This window comes from Ornithorhynchus anatinus, chromosome 5 (assembly GCF_004115215.2).
Source record: "Ornithorhynchus anatinus isolate Pmale09 chromosome 5, mOrnAna1.pri.v4, whole genome shotgun sequence".
NCBI lineage: Eukaryota > Metazoa > Chordata > Mammalia > Monotremata > Ornithorhynchidae > Ornithorhynchus > Ornithorhynchus anatinus.
Genome location: NC_041732.1, coordinates 46,373,004 through 46,388,370, shown reverse-complemented (window position 1 = coordinate 46,388,370; position 15,367 = coordinate 46,373,004). Strand labels below are relative to the sequence as shown.

The 15,367-nt window shown below is 40.5% G+C and overlaps 1 protein-coding gene and 1 non-coding gene across 6 annotated transcripts in view; one reads left to right on the top strand and one right to left on the bottom strand.

Moving 5' to 3' along the window:
• The window catches only part of NEO1 (neogenin 1), a 270,466-nt gene that overhangs the window by 131,108 nt on the left and 123,991 nt on the right, over positions 1-15,367 (top strand). For all 5 annotated transcript variants that reach the window (XM_029065166.2, XM_029065167.2, XM_029065164.2 and 2 more), the window contains exon 5: positions 6,619-6,755. In XM_029065166.2, the coding sequence (XP_028920999.1) occupies positions 6,619-6,755 (137 nt within the window). The remainder of the gene's footprint in view (positions 1-6,618; positions 6,756-15,367) is intronic.
• Positions 11,503-11,575, bottom strand: TRNAT-UGU. Its single transcript has one exon. It is a non-coding gene; the product is annotated as a tRNA-Thr (tRNA).

The following is a 15,367-nucleotide window of genomic DNA, read 5'->3' as shown; positions in this document are numbered from 1 at the left end:
AGAGGAGGAACCCTCTCCATACCTCTTCAGTATTTTTCTTGACACTGACTTTGTAAATGTGCTAAAATGTCTTCAGAGGAGCAGAACTCCTGCAACCCTGCCCACCTTCGCCGCACCCTCAACTGGTACTGTGGGAATCCTCTAATGGGTCCTGCTTTAAGTCCTCACGCTTTGCACAAAGCAGAGTTTGCATTCTTCCTCTGTTCTTAAACCATACTGAACTCAAGATAGCTAATTTCTTCCAGCCACAGTAGATAATTTAGCTTCAAGTTTGGAGGATGTGATTACAGGGCTTTTAACTCCTAAGGAATCACCTTTTTCCTGTGTCTTTGCTATTGCCTATTATTCCATGCAGGATTGTTGTAATAGGCAGGTTTCCCTTGCATGGCTAAAGATTGTGGATGTCACTGATTTCCAATGAATCCAGAGAAGAGCTGTGTTATCCTGGGAGCTCTAAATCCTGGTGGCTAACCGTCTGCAGAAACAAGGGGAATTGAGAGGTTTGCTTTGACAATAGCCCTCAGGGGACTTGGTTAGGATCATGCCTAGTGAATCCTTGGAAATATGTCCTGGCAGTGATTAAGTCTCCTGTGATAATAAGGGATGCTGAGAAGGTGGTGGTACCATTTTAGATTCCCTTTTAATGTCCCTGAAACCAGCTGGGCTATGTATTACTGTAAAAATGACTTTGGAATAGTCAAATGTCAGGGAAATTGTGTGGATCTGGGAATCTAATGAATTGTACATCCTCCACTAAAACATCTTTCTTTAGAATTTTTATATGCAAAAAGTCTTTAGAGATGATATTTATGGCATTTGTTAAGCATTTACTATGTGCTAGGCACTGCTCTAAGCATTGGGGTGGATACAAGCAAATAGGGTTGGGCACGTTCTCTGTCCCATGTGGTGCTCACAGTCTCAATCCCCATTAAACAGATGAGGTAACTGAGGCAGAGAGAAGTGAAGTGACTTCCTAAGGCCCTAGAGCAAACAGGTGGTGGAGCCTAGATTAGAACCCAGGACCCTGTGACTACACCAGGCCTGTGCTCCATGCATTATGCCATGCTGATGGAGATGGGTTAACAGGGAGTTGTAGATACAGAGATAAACACGTGGAACTAGACAGTGGGCTGTCCTTAAGATTTCACAGTGATGCTTCTGATGGTAAGATTTATTGTTTGGTGCTGATGTGTTCAAAAAACCCTTTCCACCTTGAGAGTGAAAAAGATCAGATTGTCCCTTGCTGTACTGTTGCATTTGTTATCCACAGTTCCTGGCACCGTTTTCATTTCTCTCTCATGCCATCATGATCTTTTCAAAGCCCCTGGACTAAGATAACCACCCCATTTATAATTTCTTCGCACCAGACTGTTTGCTTTCTGTCTTTATCTCTCAGCTGTCTATTTCTGGAATGTCATTTGAGGCTGTATTACATTATATTCTTCTGTTCACCCCATTTATGGAGCTCACAGTCTAAGAAGGCGGGAGACCAGGTATTGAATCCCCATTTTACAGATGAGGAAACTGAGTTACAGAGCAATGAAGTGACTTGCCCATTGTCAAACAGCAGACAAGTGACAGAGCTGGAATTAGAACCCAAGTCTTCTGATACCCAGGTCCATACTTTTTCCACTAGGCCACGTACCTTAATTTTACTGAAAGGAAGCAAAGTAAAATTTGCAATGACTCATTGTTAGGTGAGAGGCGTTCCATTTTCCGATTTCACACTTGTTACCACTGTATATTCTATAATAGTGTCAATTCTTTGGACAAGTGTGTGTTTTGATTTTAGTCTCTTTTTTTGTGAAAACTGTTCAAGATTACATTGAGGAATATGGGCCTGACAAACATATCACCCTCTTACTTTCTTGTACTGTGTAGTTTTCCTGTAAAAACAATAAATGGAGCTTAGAGGTAATATTTCCTCAAATATATCCATATCTGGCCCAAATTTATTAAGTAAGACTATCTGCCGAGGTATTATTTTAGCTGTCAAATAGGTAGTAGTTAACATGGAGAATTTGATGTTTGAAGATGAATATGTCATGTACCCACCTGAGTGGCCAATTAAATGTTGCTGATATGAAAACTAGGGTCTGTTCAGGTATGTTAATGAAAAAAGCTAACGATCATCTGACAAGCATTCCATCTTTTGATTTTTCTCCAACTACATTATGCCCCTGATATTAGAAGAAACACAGCTCTAGAGTAGCTGTAGTTCACATTATGTATTTAATAGATTTCAATTTTTCAAGAAAGACAGGTTTTAGTCAATGTCCATACATTTTCTATAATTTAAAACCAATTTCTTTCATCCTTTTTAACCTACTTTGGTCCCTCCCCACCAGGGGGTGTTCTGGCATGTAGGTTACATTGACACCTGACAGCAGTTTTACACTTTAATGTGGTAAGGCTCTTCAAGCCATTGCCATTAGCGGGATTTCTTTATAAGACTGATTTTTGAGAGGAAATAAGTAATTCATCCTCTGAAAAGGCTTAATGAAAATAATTAAAATGTATGATAGAAAAGGATCAGAGTTGGTGTTTTCTTATTCATTGTGTACTTTTGTGTCGTGCCTTGAATGATGCAATGTGTTCGTTGCAAAAATCAGAGAATAGCCTGTTCTTTCATCATAGTCAGTTGTCACTTGATGAAAATGTGACCCATTAGTATTGTAGTGTGGTTTTCTGTTAAAGTTGTCTTGATTATTTATTTTAATTTTCCCAAACTGAAAACAAAACAAAAACAAAAAACCAAGATCATTCCATTGCATTGGACAGCAAATGGTACAATGTGATTTAATTAATTGCACCACGAAGGCTAGTCTTTGACCTGACTTAATTTTTAGTGTTTTTACACTTAGGTGCCAGTTTAGACTAAATGGTCTAAGATCTAATGGTCATGGTATGATCGTGATTAGAGATTCACAAAAATAGTTTGTATTGCAATTTGAGAGTGAAATAGATCTATAAGTTGAAAGATGTTTTTATAAAACCTTATTTTTGCATATTGGGATTCTGCACAAGGATAAACTCATTTAGATATGTAATCTCTTCAAATTTTGCAATTAACTATTTGGTAATTTTAAGCTTTAAATGTTTTGGGACAGAAATTTATGTAACAGAGCTTTTTAGTCTACAGATATACTTGGATCTGTACTTAAGCACTTGATATTCACCCAGACAGCACTTATCTATATTTTCTTATTCTCTCCCATTTCCCCTATCAATAATTTATTTCCCCTTTGGACTGTAAACTCATTGTGGGCAGGGAGTGTGTCTGCCAACTTTGTTATATTGTACTCTCCCAAGCATTTAGTACAGTGCTCTGCATACAGTAAGCACTCAATAAATGGCATGAATTGATTATTTTAATGTCTGTCTCTTCCTCTAGACTGTAAGCTCCTTGTGGGCAGTGATTGTATCTACCAACTCTGTTGTATTGTACTCTCCCAAGTGCTTAGAGTGTTCTGCACACACTGAGTGTTGAAAAATTGTCACTGATTGATATCACTATTATCTTAAAATAGTTTTGCATTTCCCCCTATGCAGTATTATTGTGTTTATTGAAAACGTGCATATATTATGAGCATTATGGTACATTTTCTCATAGACTCATAAGTTTCATATAGGGATCAGTTGTAGAAGCACCACCAAAATAATATGAAATTCCTTTACATGCAAGATTCTTTAACATTATTCAACTATTTTTCTTTATTAAAGTAATTCAAGGCATGGCATTAGAATGTTAACTAAGGAGTTGTAACATGATTATTGGCCTTTGCAGGAGGATGAAGAAGTCTATTCTGCTATGATAGTGGTTTTTGAAATTGTGAAAAATCTGTCCAATTTAGGTTGAGCAGCAGCCTTCTTTTGTCAAAGTGTCTTTGTAATAGGCAAAGTCCTTCAGAACACCTGTGCACTCAGTCATTTAGTCTGCAAAATTATCCAGCACTTACTATGTGCAGAGCACTGTACTAAGTGCTTGGGATGGTATAATACAATTAAGTTGGTAGACACAATTTCTACCCGCAAGAAACTTAGAGTCTAGAGTCTAGAAGATTTGAGCCTAGCCAGAGCTTACAGTCTAGTCTATAGGCTCTAGATTGTCATCTCTCTCTTGGCTGTAAGTTCACTGTGGGTAGGGAATGTGTTTATTCCCAACTGTTTATTGCTAAATTGTACTCACCCAAGTGCTTAGTACAGTGTTCTGCATACAATAAGTGCTCAATAAATACAACTAATTGATTGGAAACAGACATTCAAAGAAATTACAGATTGGAAAATGGTATAGTAAAACGCTGTGTACGTAAGTGCCCTGGAGATGTGGGTGAGGTGAGTATTAAAGTGATTAAGATATGGACCCAAGTGCATAGACAACACAGTAGAGAGGGAAGATAGGATGGGGAAATGAGGAGTTATCTGAGAAGGCCTCTTGGAGGAGATATAAGTTTAGTAGGACTCTGAAGATGAGGAGTGTGGTGTCTTGTTGTATATGAAGCTGGAGGGAGTTCCAGGCTAGAGGGCAAGGGGTCAGTGGCAAAAGAGGAGATCAAGGTATAGAGATTGAGTTGGTGTTAGAGCCAAGTGTGTGAGCAGGGTATGTAGTAGGAGATTAATGAGGGTCAGTTAAAAGGGGAAGAATCCATTGAGTGCCTTTAAGCTCAGGTGGATCTGTTTTGTTACCAAAGATGAATGGGCATTTCTTGAGGACTGGGGAGATATGGACTGAACCTTTTTTAGAAAGATGATCCAGGCAGCAAAATAAAGGTTGGAGTGGAGAAGAGACTGGAAGCAGGTAGGTCAGTGAGGAGGCTGATTCAGTAGTCGAGGTGACATTTGCTCCACTTTCAGGATCTTCTTTTTAAAAATGATTTTAAAAGTGCTTGTGCTTTTTTGAAAATGGATAAAAAATTCTGTAATCCAAAATCATAGCTGGTGGGTGGTGCTAAGATTCTAGCCATAGTGGCAGTCATGATAACCTCTTTCATCAGCATGCAATGGAGGGTTCTCTGCTTCATCTGAAAGTAGCACAAATTGGGTTGAGGTAGAAGACAGATTTAGGCAGTCATTTCTACTGGGCTGCAATTCTGTGATGCTTTCAGATAAAGCTGACAAGCCGGTTTCCTTTTTGGGTTCTGAAAGGGGTGGGGAAGCCAGGGTGAAGCAGCAGCTGAATGGGGGTTTGTTTCTCCATTTCATTTGAAATCAGGGCAGAATTAGAGTGAGGTCGGACAGATATTTTACCTGGATTTAAATAGCCTTTTCTACTGTGTCGTCCTGCTTTCAGATAGATCAAAGATATATGGACCCGCTTTCCATCTCTTCATCACTTCTCACTCTAGGCTTCAAGGCTCTCCATCACCTTGCCCCCTCCTACCTCTCCTCCCTTCTCTCTTTCTACTGCCCACCCCGCACACTCTGCTCCTCTGCCACCCACCTCCTCACCGTCCCCCGTTCTCACCTATCCCGCCGTCGACCCCTGGGCCATGTCCTCCCACGGTCCTGCAATGCCCTCCCTCCTCACCTCCGCCAAACTAATTCTCTTCCCCTCTTCAAAACCCTACTTAAAGCTCACCTCCGCCAAGAGGCCTTCCCAGACTGAGCTCCCCCATTTCCCTCTGCTCCCTCTGCTCCGCCTCTACCCCCCCTTCACCTCTCCTCAGCTAAGCCCTCTCTTCCCCCCTGTCCCTCTGCTCCTCCCCCCTCCCTTCCCATCCCCTCAGCAGTGTACTCGTCCGCTCAACTGTATATATTTTCTTTACCCTATTTATTTTGCCAATGAGATGTACATCACCTTGATTCTAATTCATTTGCTATTGTTTTAATGAGATGTTCATCCCCTTGATTCTATTTATTGCTATTGTTCTTGTCTGTCTCCCCCGATTAGACTGTAAGCCCGTCAAAGGGCAGGGACTGTCTCTGTTACCGATTTGTACATTCCAAACGCTTAGTACAGTGCTCTGCACATAGTAAGCGCTCAATAAATACTATTGAATGAATGAATTTCTGGTTTCTGTTTGGGGGGAAGCGGGGCAAGGAGGAAAGTTAATTTCTGCAATCATGGGTTGTAACGTCAACAGGTGTTAAGGAGTCTGCGATACAGCAGTGGGTGACTTTATTTTAGATTTTACATATTGCGTGTGAAATTGGGATTACTCGTGTTTATTATTGAGAACAGTTACGCACTTTCAGTGGCTAGGAACACCTGATTCTGGAATGTTATGTCAAACTGAGAAAGTTAGCCTTGAGTTTGGCTCACATCTGACTATAAGGATAGCAATTTATTATACCAATAAAAATCTCAAAAGTAATCTGTTTAATATTTGGTATGTTCACAGTGAGAGCTTATTCCTTGGGATCAGATTAGTACCCTCTCCTCATCCCTGCCCAAATTCAACCCTTCATTTGAAATTAGATGTTGGCATCTTGATTACAGTATAAAATAGGAAAAATGTATTAGCTGTACTTTTAAATGACTGTTGTGGAAAGATGTAAGGTCTCTGGATGTATTCTAAAAAGAGGTTTTCTGTGTTTCTCCAGAAAGCTTTCATACTTATTCTTTTATCACAGATGAGTTTTTGAAGCCTGTTTTTACCATTGTATTTTATTTTATAGCTCTGAAAAATTGGCGCTGCTGGCAGGAGGGAGTCTAGAGATCAATGATATTGTGGAAGAAGATGCTGGGATCTATACCTGCATAGCTGATAATGGAAATGAGACGATTGAGGCTAAAGCAGACCTTACAGTTCAAGGTATATTCACAGTTAATTTTTAAGATAAAAAAACATCTTTCTTGCCTTGGCTCCAAGAATGATCCTTTTAAAAAAAATATTTATAAAGAAATTAGTGCAATCTCATATGGTTTTAGTTAAAGAAATTAATAGCCCTTCAAATTGTGCTATTTAAGTATTTCTTGTTATGGATTCCACTGAGGACTGTCACACCAAAAATACTTTTCTTCACGGGATTTCATAGAAGTTTATTCCAAAGCATTCATAAAATATATTTTAAGGTTAGGTTGCGTAAAATGGAATGCATTAGCCTGCTTTTGCTATCCAGTTAATAGTCATGATCTGTGTTCCCAAAAATTGAAAAATAAATTTGTTCTATGTAACACATATGATATAATTTTTTACAATCGTCGTATTTGAAGTTGACACTGCTGTGGCAGTCTTATTAATGTGTGCAGAAGTGGCTGAAAAGAAATGTGGGGATTGATATGTTCTCATGCATTGATAACAAGCGAGGATAGAACCTTGTGACCTTTTGCTTTTGCACCACAAGATTCAGATATAAAGCCGATGATTAAAGCAATCAAATGAGAGTGAAGAGTCTTGAATTTAGATGTGTACGGCCTTTCTTGAATCTACTTAAGTTTGTCCGATTGTTCTCTTTTTGGCATACCAGTTTTGGAACGAGGGAACATCTCTTTCTGTCATGAACATTGAATAGAAAAACTACAGATTCTTCCTTTTCAACTACCAAAGTGACATAATGCCTTGTGGTAATGGTGAGATATGTTAATTGTTGTCTTGCCAGCTTGAGGGCTCACATCTTAAGTTATGGTTTCTTATGTTTAGAAGACATGTCCCAGCAGTAATTATGCTAGCTGTCACCTAGTATCAACAGAAGAGATTGGGAGTCCCGTGTGGGAGATGGACTGTGTCCAAGTTGTATCTAGCCCATGGTGTAAAATACAGCGAGCACTTAAATACTGTTTATTATATTTTTTTATTAATAAAGAACACTGGATTCTTAGAAACTCTTTAAACAGAGTTTTCTGATATGCCAGTGAGTAGTAATCTGTCTAATGCTGTCGAGTCGACCCACAGCAAGTCCATGGACACATATCGATTAGACTGTAAGCCCGTCAAAGGCAGGGACTGTATCTGTTACCGATTTGTACATTCCAAGCGCTTAGTACAGTGCTCTGCACATAGTCAGCGCTCAATAAATACTATTGAATGAATATCTCCCAGAACGTCCCGTCACCATCTGCAATCATTCTGGTAGTGTATGTACAGAGTTTTCTTGGTAAAATATGGAAACAGTTTACCACTGCCTTCTTCCGCGCAGTAATCTATACTACTGAGAAATGCATTTCCCGAAAATAGTACTAACTCCCTAGTCTGCAGGCCTGTCTTCTAGACTTTGATTCATTCAATCCTATTTATTGAGCGCTTACTGTGTGCAAAGCACTGTACTAGGAGCTTGGGAGAGTACACTATAACAAGAAGCAGACACATTCCTGCCCACAATGAGCTCACAGTCCAGAGGGAGAGACAGACAATATAAATAAATAAATAAAAATAAGTTACATGTACACATATACACATATGTGTGTGCGGGCGGTGATGGAAAGGAAAATGAATGAATGAGCAGGTAAGAGCAGCGCAGAAGGGAGTGGGAGGAGAGAAGAGGAGGGTGTAGTCTGGGAAGGCTTCCTGAAGGAGATGTGCCTTCAATAAGGCTTTGAAGTGGGGGAGAGCAATTATCTGATATGAGGAGAGAGGGTGTTCCAGGCCAGAGGTAGGGGGAGATAGATGAAAGTGAGGTACAGTGAGAAGGTTAATGTTAGAGGAACGAAGTGTGTGGGTTGGGTGTTGTTAGTAGGAGGATAGCGAGGTGAAGGAGGGGGCAAGGGGACTTTTAATGGTAAAGCTGTAAACTCATTATGGACAGGGAATGTGTCTGTTTATTGTTATAGTCTACTCTCCTTAACGCTTAGTACAGTGCATTGCACATAGTAGTGCTCAATAAATATGACTGAATGAATGAACTTTCTTTTAGATGTGAGAAGCAGCATGGCTTAGTGGAAAGAGCACGAACTTGGGAGTCAGAGAACATGGGTTCTAATCCCGGCTTTGCCACTTGTCTGCTGTGTGACATTGGGCAAGCCACTTAACTTCTTTGTGTCTCAATTACATCATCTGTAAAATTGGGATTAAGACTGTGAGCCCCATGTGGGTCAACCTGATTACCTAATATCTACCCTACTGTTTAGAAGAGTGCTTGGCACATAGTAAGCGCTTAACAAATACCATAATAATAATTATTATTACTATTATTAGACAACCTAGATTTTTAAAGTTCTGCAGAGTGCCCTCTAGTGGCATGAAATGACTTCAATTAGCTGATCATTCAGTGATAGACTCAGGCTCAAACACAGTATCATTTAACTTCATTCGGACACATTTTTCATTTTCTAAAAAGTATTGTTGCAGTCATACAGGGATTTGAATTTTGGACAACAGCATCAGAGTTTGACAGAATGAGAGAATAAAACCAAATCATTATCTAGGTATGTTTTCATCAAAATAGATTAACTTTTATTGAAGAATGTCTTTATCGATGTTCGGTGATGGTTTGTCGTAATATTTTTGGAGTCACTAAATGCATGAGATTCCGTCCATCTCGTCGCTAGAGAATTCTTTCTTTGAACCGCCTGTATGCGGGTGTGGGCCTATTCATTGTGGTCCATAGATAGGGAACATGATGGGCTGAAAACATATTTGGAAAAATCTGTTTTGATCTCATCCAACAACGGAAACTATCCATCGGATTTCCTTTGGGTAAAGAGTGGGTAGTGGTGAGAGTCCCATAAGGGAAGCAGAGTTAAATGAGTCCGAAACCAAATTGTCTGACTTATGTTTATTTTTATAAACCTAGATCTACAGGAAGTGCCATAGTGGCAGTTGGATGTTGACAGGGTCATAAGTTCACGCTTCATCTGGGAAATGTTTTAAATTTATTACTTTATTCTCAACTCTTGGGATTCCTACCCATATCATGACGTGAGTTAGCCCACTGTGTGAGTTTCCTGTCATATCACTTACTGAGGGTAATGAACTTTCAGGGGAGTTTTCTACTGAAACATTTACAGCACTTTCTTTTGAACCACACATGCCAAAAATTTTATCTTTCCATTTTCATTTCCCTGGAGCAAATGACAGAATTGATCAGGTGGCTTTAGAGGCATTTCATACCATAATGAATCACTACGCACACATATATTATTCAAAGTTATGGGTTATGTCTTTTATTTGTGCTGTATTTTTCTTTATTTCTGACACATTTTTAGTGTAAAGAAAGATGTGATTGCTTTCATGTTTTCATTAGAAACCTTAGCTAAGAAAAGCTTTCTGCTAGATTGACTTGATGCCTTATAAATCCATATTCATTTACCATAGGTTCTTATTCAGCCTTTTCTACCAGTATTTTTCCACTGGTTTTATCTTTATCCCATGATTTCATCACCTTCAGCATTCTCTCAAATCCCCTAGGCCCACTCTCAACCCTCTCAGCTGATGATACCTCCACCACCTTCAATTTCAGATGTGAATTCCCTCTATTTCCCTGTTCCCTCTGCCGGTGGATCACCTCTGTAGGTACCCTGACTTCTCTCTGGGGTCATATCAGGAATTTGGTCTCCTTTTAAGTAAAAATCTCCCTTTCCCACTCTAACCTCCACACTTTCCATGTCCATCAAACAATAGAGCACATCCAGTTTTCCTCCTATGTGATTTGCATTAGAGAAGCGGCCTGGCTCAGTGGAAAGAGCACGGGCTTTGGAGTCAGAGGTCATGAGTTCGAATCCCAGCTCTGCCACTTGTCAGCTGTGTGACTGTGAGCGAGTCACTTCACTTCTCTGGGCCTCAGTTACCTCATCTGTAAAATGTGGATTAAGACTGTGAGCCCCACGTGGGACATCCCGATTCCCCTGTGTCTACCCCAGTGCTTAGAACAGTGCTTGGCACATAGTAAGCGCTTACCAATTACCAACATTATTATTATCTGGGCAGAACATTGGGTTAGGCACTGAAGGAAATTAAAAAAAGGAAAACAAGAGACAATCCCATCTTCATATTTTCCCCCTTTTAGGCAATTATTCATTTGTTTCTCACATTTGTGGTCTTATTCTTGGACTTGCATTAACAAATCTTGTGACAATTCAGATTGTCGGATGACAAAGACACAGATTTAAAGAAAATGTTAAGATGCTGAGTGGCACAGTTGATTATTTGTAGAAAATACTTCCTTTCTTTTTTTTTTTAGTGGAATTTAAGCGCTTACTGTGAACCAAGCATTTTACTAAACTCAGGGGTAGATACAAGCTAATCAGGTTGGATGCAGTTCATGTCCCCCATGGAGCTCACAGTCTTAATCCCCATTTTACAGATGAGGTAACTGAGGCACAGAGAAGTAAAGTGACTTGCCCAAAACAGCAGACATGTATATATCTGAAATTTATTTATTTATATTAATGTCCATCCCCCCACCAGACTGTGAGCTCATTGTGGGCAGGAGTGTGTCTCTTGTTTTATGGTACTCTCCCAAGCGCTTAGTACAGTGGTTTGCACACAAGTAAGAGCTCAATAAATGTGAATGAATGATTGAATGAAGAAAGTGGCAGAGCCAGACTTAGAACCCAGGTCCCTCTAACTCCCAGGCCTATGTCCTATCCACTAGACCACACTGCTTCTTGTTTAAAACTGACCAAGACCCCAGGGAGATTTGAACCCGTGACCTCTGGTTTACAAGACCAGTGCTCTAACCCCTGAGCTATGGAGCCTCCCTCATGTGTGGGAAGAAGAGTCAGTTTTACGTCCGTCTACAACAAAGTCCTACAAAGAATTTAACTATAGGTTAGGAAAAGATAGATCTCTCCCTCCGTCCTGCTGTGACTTGCTGAGAGCACAGAGCAGTATCCTTTTGTGACTCTGCCCAAGAGCTCATAGGGCAGGGGCGGGCAGTGTTTGGTGTGGCCAGGGTGGATCCAGGTTGCCAGTTGGTTTGTGGAAGCAGCTGTGCCTGTCCCCTACCATAGTCTGATTCTTAGCCTGCTGTGGGTCAACTCCGAAACCTCCATGGCTGGGATAGATGCCAGTTGTTGAGTGCATTCATAGTTTTCGCCTCTCATCTGTGACAGAGTTTGCATGTGGCCTTCAACGGACTTATTTGGGTAAGCAGCCCCCCAGAAAAATAATTGTTATTCCCTGGCACGGTGCCGTTGAACTTCAGTGCAGTTGCCTCGGCTTCTAACAGCTCTCTCAAGGGCTTTTTATATTTTTTAATGGTATTTAAGCACTTACTATGTGCCAGGCACTGTGCTAAGATCTGAGGTGGATATAAGGTAATTAGGTTAGGCATAATCCATGTCATTCGTTTATTTAGTCATATTTATTAAGCACTTACTGTGTGCTGAGCACTGTACTAAGTGCTTGGGAAAATACAAAACAACACTAAACAGACACATTCTTTGCCCACAACGAGCTCACAGTCTGGAGGCAGGGAGACAGACATTAATACAAATAATGGGTTTATGGTCATAATTCCCATTTTACAGATGAGGGTATTGAGGCATAGAGAAGTGAAGTGACTTGTCCAAGGCCCCACAGCAGAAAAGGGGCAGAGCTGGGATTAGAACTCACATCCTTCTTAATTCAGGCCCACGTTCTATTCAATTGGCCACACGACTTCTCCTTTATGTACTTGAGAAGGGTGCATTGTAGAGAAATGGAGCAAGCGGCTCCAAGAAGTAGCGTGGCTTAGTGGATAGAGCACAGGCCTCCGAGTCAGAAGGACCTGGGATCTAATCCTGGCTCTGCCACTTGTCTGCTGTGTGACCTTGGGCAAGTCACTTCACTTTTCTGTGCCTCAGTTCCCTCATTTGTAAAATGGGGAATAGATTGTGAGCCCCATGTGGGACAGGGACTGTGTACAACCTGATGAGCTTGTATCTACTCCAGTGCTTACTTAGTACAGTGCCTGGCAAATAGTAAGTGCTTGTCCGAATGACCACCACCCTCCCCATCAAGGAGCTTATTTAGTTGGGGAGAGAGGTATTATTAATAGTAATTATAGGCAAGGGAAGCAACAGAGCATAAGGATATGTACATAAGTGTTGTGGGGCTGGTCTCGGGTGAGTATCAAAGTGCTTAGGGGTTATGGGAATAACTGCAGAGGTAGAAAAGGGAAAATGAGAAATTAGTCAGGGAAGGCTTTCTGGAGCAGATAGGAGTTCAGTAGGGTATTAGGAGAATGAGGAGAGTGGTAAAGCAGCATGGCATAGTGGATAGAGCAAGGGCTCGGGAGTCAGAAGGCCATGGGTTCTAATTCCCATTCTGCCACTTGTCTGCTGTGTGATCTTAAGCAAGTCACTTAACTTCAGCGTGGCTCAGTGGAAAGAGCACGGGCTTTGGAGTCAGGGGTCATGAGTTTGAATCCCAGCTCTGCCGCTTGTCAGCTGTGTGACTGTGGGCAAGTCACTTCACTTCTCTGTGCCTCAGTTACCTCATCTGTAAAATGGGGATTAAAACTGTGAGCCCCACATGGGACAACTTGATTCCCCTATGTCTACCCCAGCGCTTAGAACAGTGCTCTGCACACAGTAAGCGCTTAACAAATATCAACATTAATGTTATTATTAACTTCTTTGTGCCTCAGTTCCCTCATCTGTAAAATGGAGATTAATTCATTCATTCATTCAATAGTATTTATTGAGCGCTTACTATGTGCAGAGCACTGTACTAAGCGCTTGGGATGAACAAGTCGGCAACAGATACAGTCCCTGCCGTTTGACGGGTTTACAGTCTGATCGGGGGAGACGGACAGACAAGAACAATGGCAATAAACAGCGTCAAGGGGTAGAACATCTCGTAAAAACAATGGCAACTAAATAGAATCAAGGCGATGTACAATTCATTAACAAAATAAATAGGGTAACGAAAATATATACAGTTGAGCGGACGAGTACAGTGCTGTGGGGATGGGAAGGGAGAGGTGGAGGAGCAGAGGGAAAAGGGGAAAATGAGGCTTTAGCTGCGGAGAGGTAAAGGGGGGATGGCAGAGGGAGTAGAGGGGGAAGAGGAGCTCAGTCTGGGAAAGCCACTTGGAGGAGGTGATTTTTAAGTAGGGTTTTGAAGAGGGTAAGAGATTAAGACTGTGAGCCCTCTGTGGGACAGGGACTGTGTCCAACCCAATTACCTTGTATCTATCCCAGTGCTCAGGACAGTGCCTGGCACATAGTAAGCGCTTAACAATTACCATTATTATTGTTTAAAAAAAATCCAGCAATGCTGGGCTGGGTATGATTCTCCACTTGCAATAAGTGTACAGAAAACAGGCAGGTTGTTTTCCTGCACCAAAGAACTGAGGGGGTCCAGACAGAAGAAAATAATTCATTTGTCACTGAAATCATAAGCAGTATTAAATATGAATATTTTCAAACAAGACCATCCGGACAGACTACTGAGGGGCCAACTTTGGGAAATATCAATTCCCCCTCTTATTTTGATTTTGTTGTGACCACGTGGAAGTCATTGATGTCTTTCAGTATTCCAGACCACCTTTTGCTTCTGCTATCTTGGAAACTTGAAGTTTAGTTTTATTAAAAGTAAATGGACAGGTAATAATCAAGAAACTTTCAAGTAGGCCTATAATAGCTTGTTGTTTCTCTTCCTGAATTCAAAGTTCATAAGGGCAAATCATCACACAGTCTGTCATTCATACTTTGAGATGAATTCCTTTATTCTTAATTTGACGATTTCTAATAGAATGTACATTGATTTTGTACTGCAGAAGACTTGTTTCTATAGTAACTAACTGACTTTTTTTCCTTAAAAAAAAGTCACCTGAAAGGGGCAGAAATTACCCTAGGGGCATAATCCAGATGTGATGGTGTCAATGTGCTGTAAAGTTAGACTCACTTGATCATTTTTCCTCATTTAAATCAGTATGGGTTAGTAAGTGGCCACTTATTCACCCCAGAACTTTGCCAGGGTAGATGAGTGATTTGAGTTCATGCTCCAGAGTATTCAGAGATGGCCACAGCTTGAATTTCAAGTGCAGTAATGGAAGTTCTATAAGCAGGGGAAATTGTGATGATATAGCTTTGAAACTGTAGCCTGATTTGAAGGTGGAAAAATAAGTTCATGTTTATTTATTGTCTTAGTGTATTCAAAATTGTTTTGATTCTAAACCCAATTTTGACAAAAACTAAAAGAATCCATTCTGTTGGCAAATTATGAAAAAAATGAGCTCTAACTCTCTAGCCTAATGAACTTGATATTTCTATCTGTATATTCACTGACAGCACATCTTTTCTGACAAGTTGCATCAGAGAAATGGGGGGAATGTTTTTTATGAGACGATACATATTTTTCGCCAATCTGTTTTCATTTATTAAAACTTTGTGTTGCTGCCTTTGCCTTACAAACCCTGCATTTTCTATGTATTAGGCATAATTGATTTGAATTTCAGAGGACTTTATACTCTTATTCTGGGTTTGATTGCCAAAGATATACTGTATTCTGTATACTGGAGAAAGGTAGTGAAAAGGTAAAAATAGTTTTCTAAAATACCC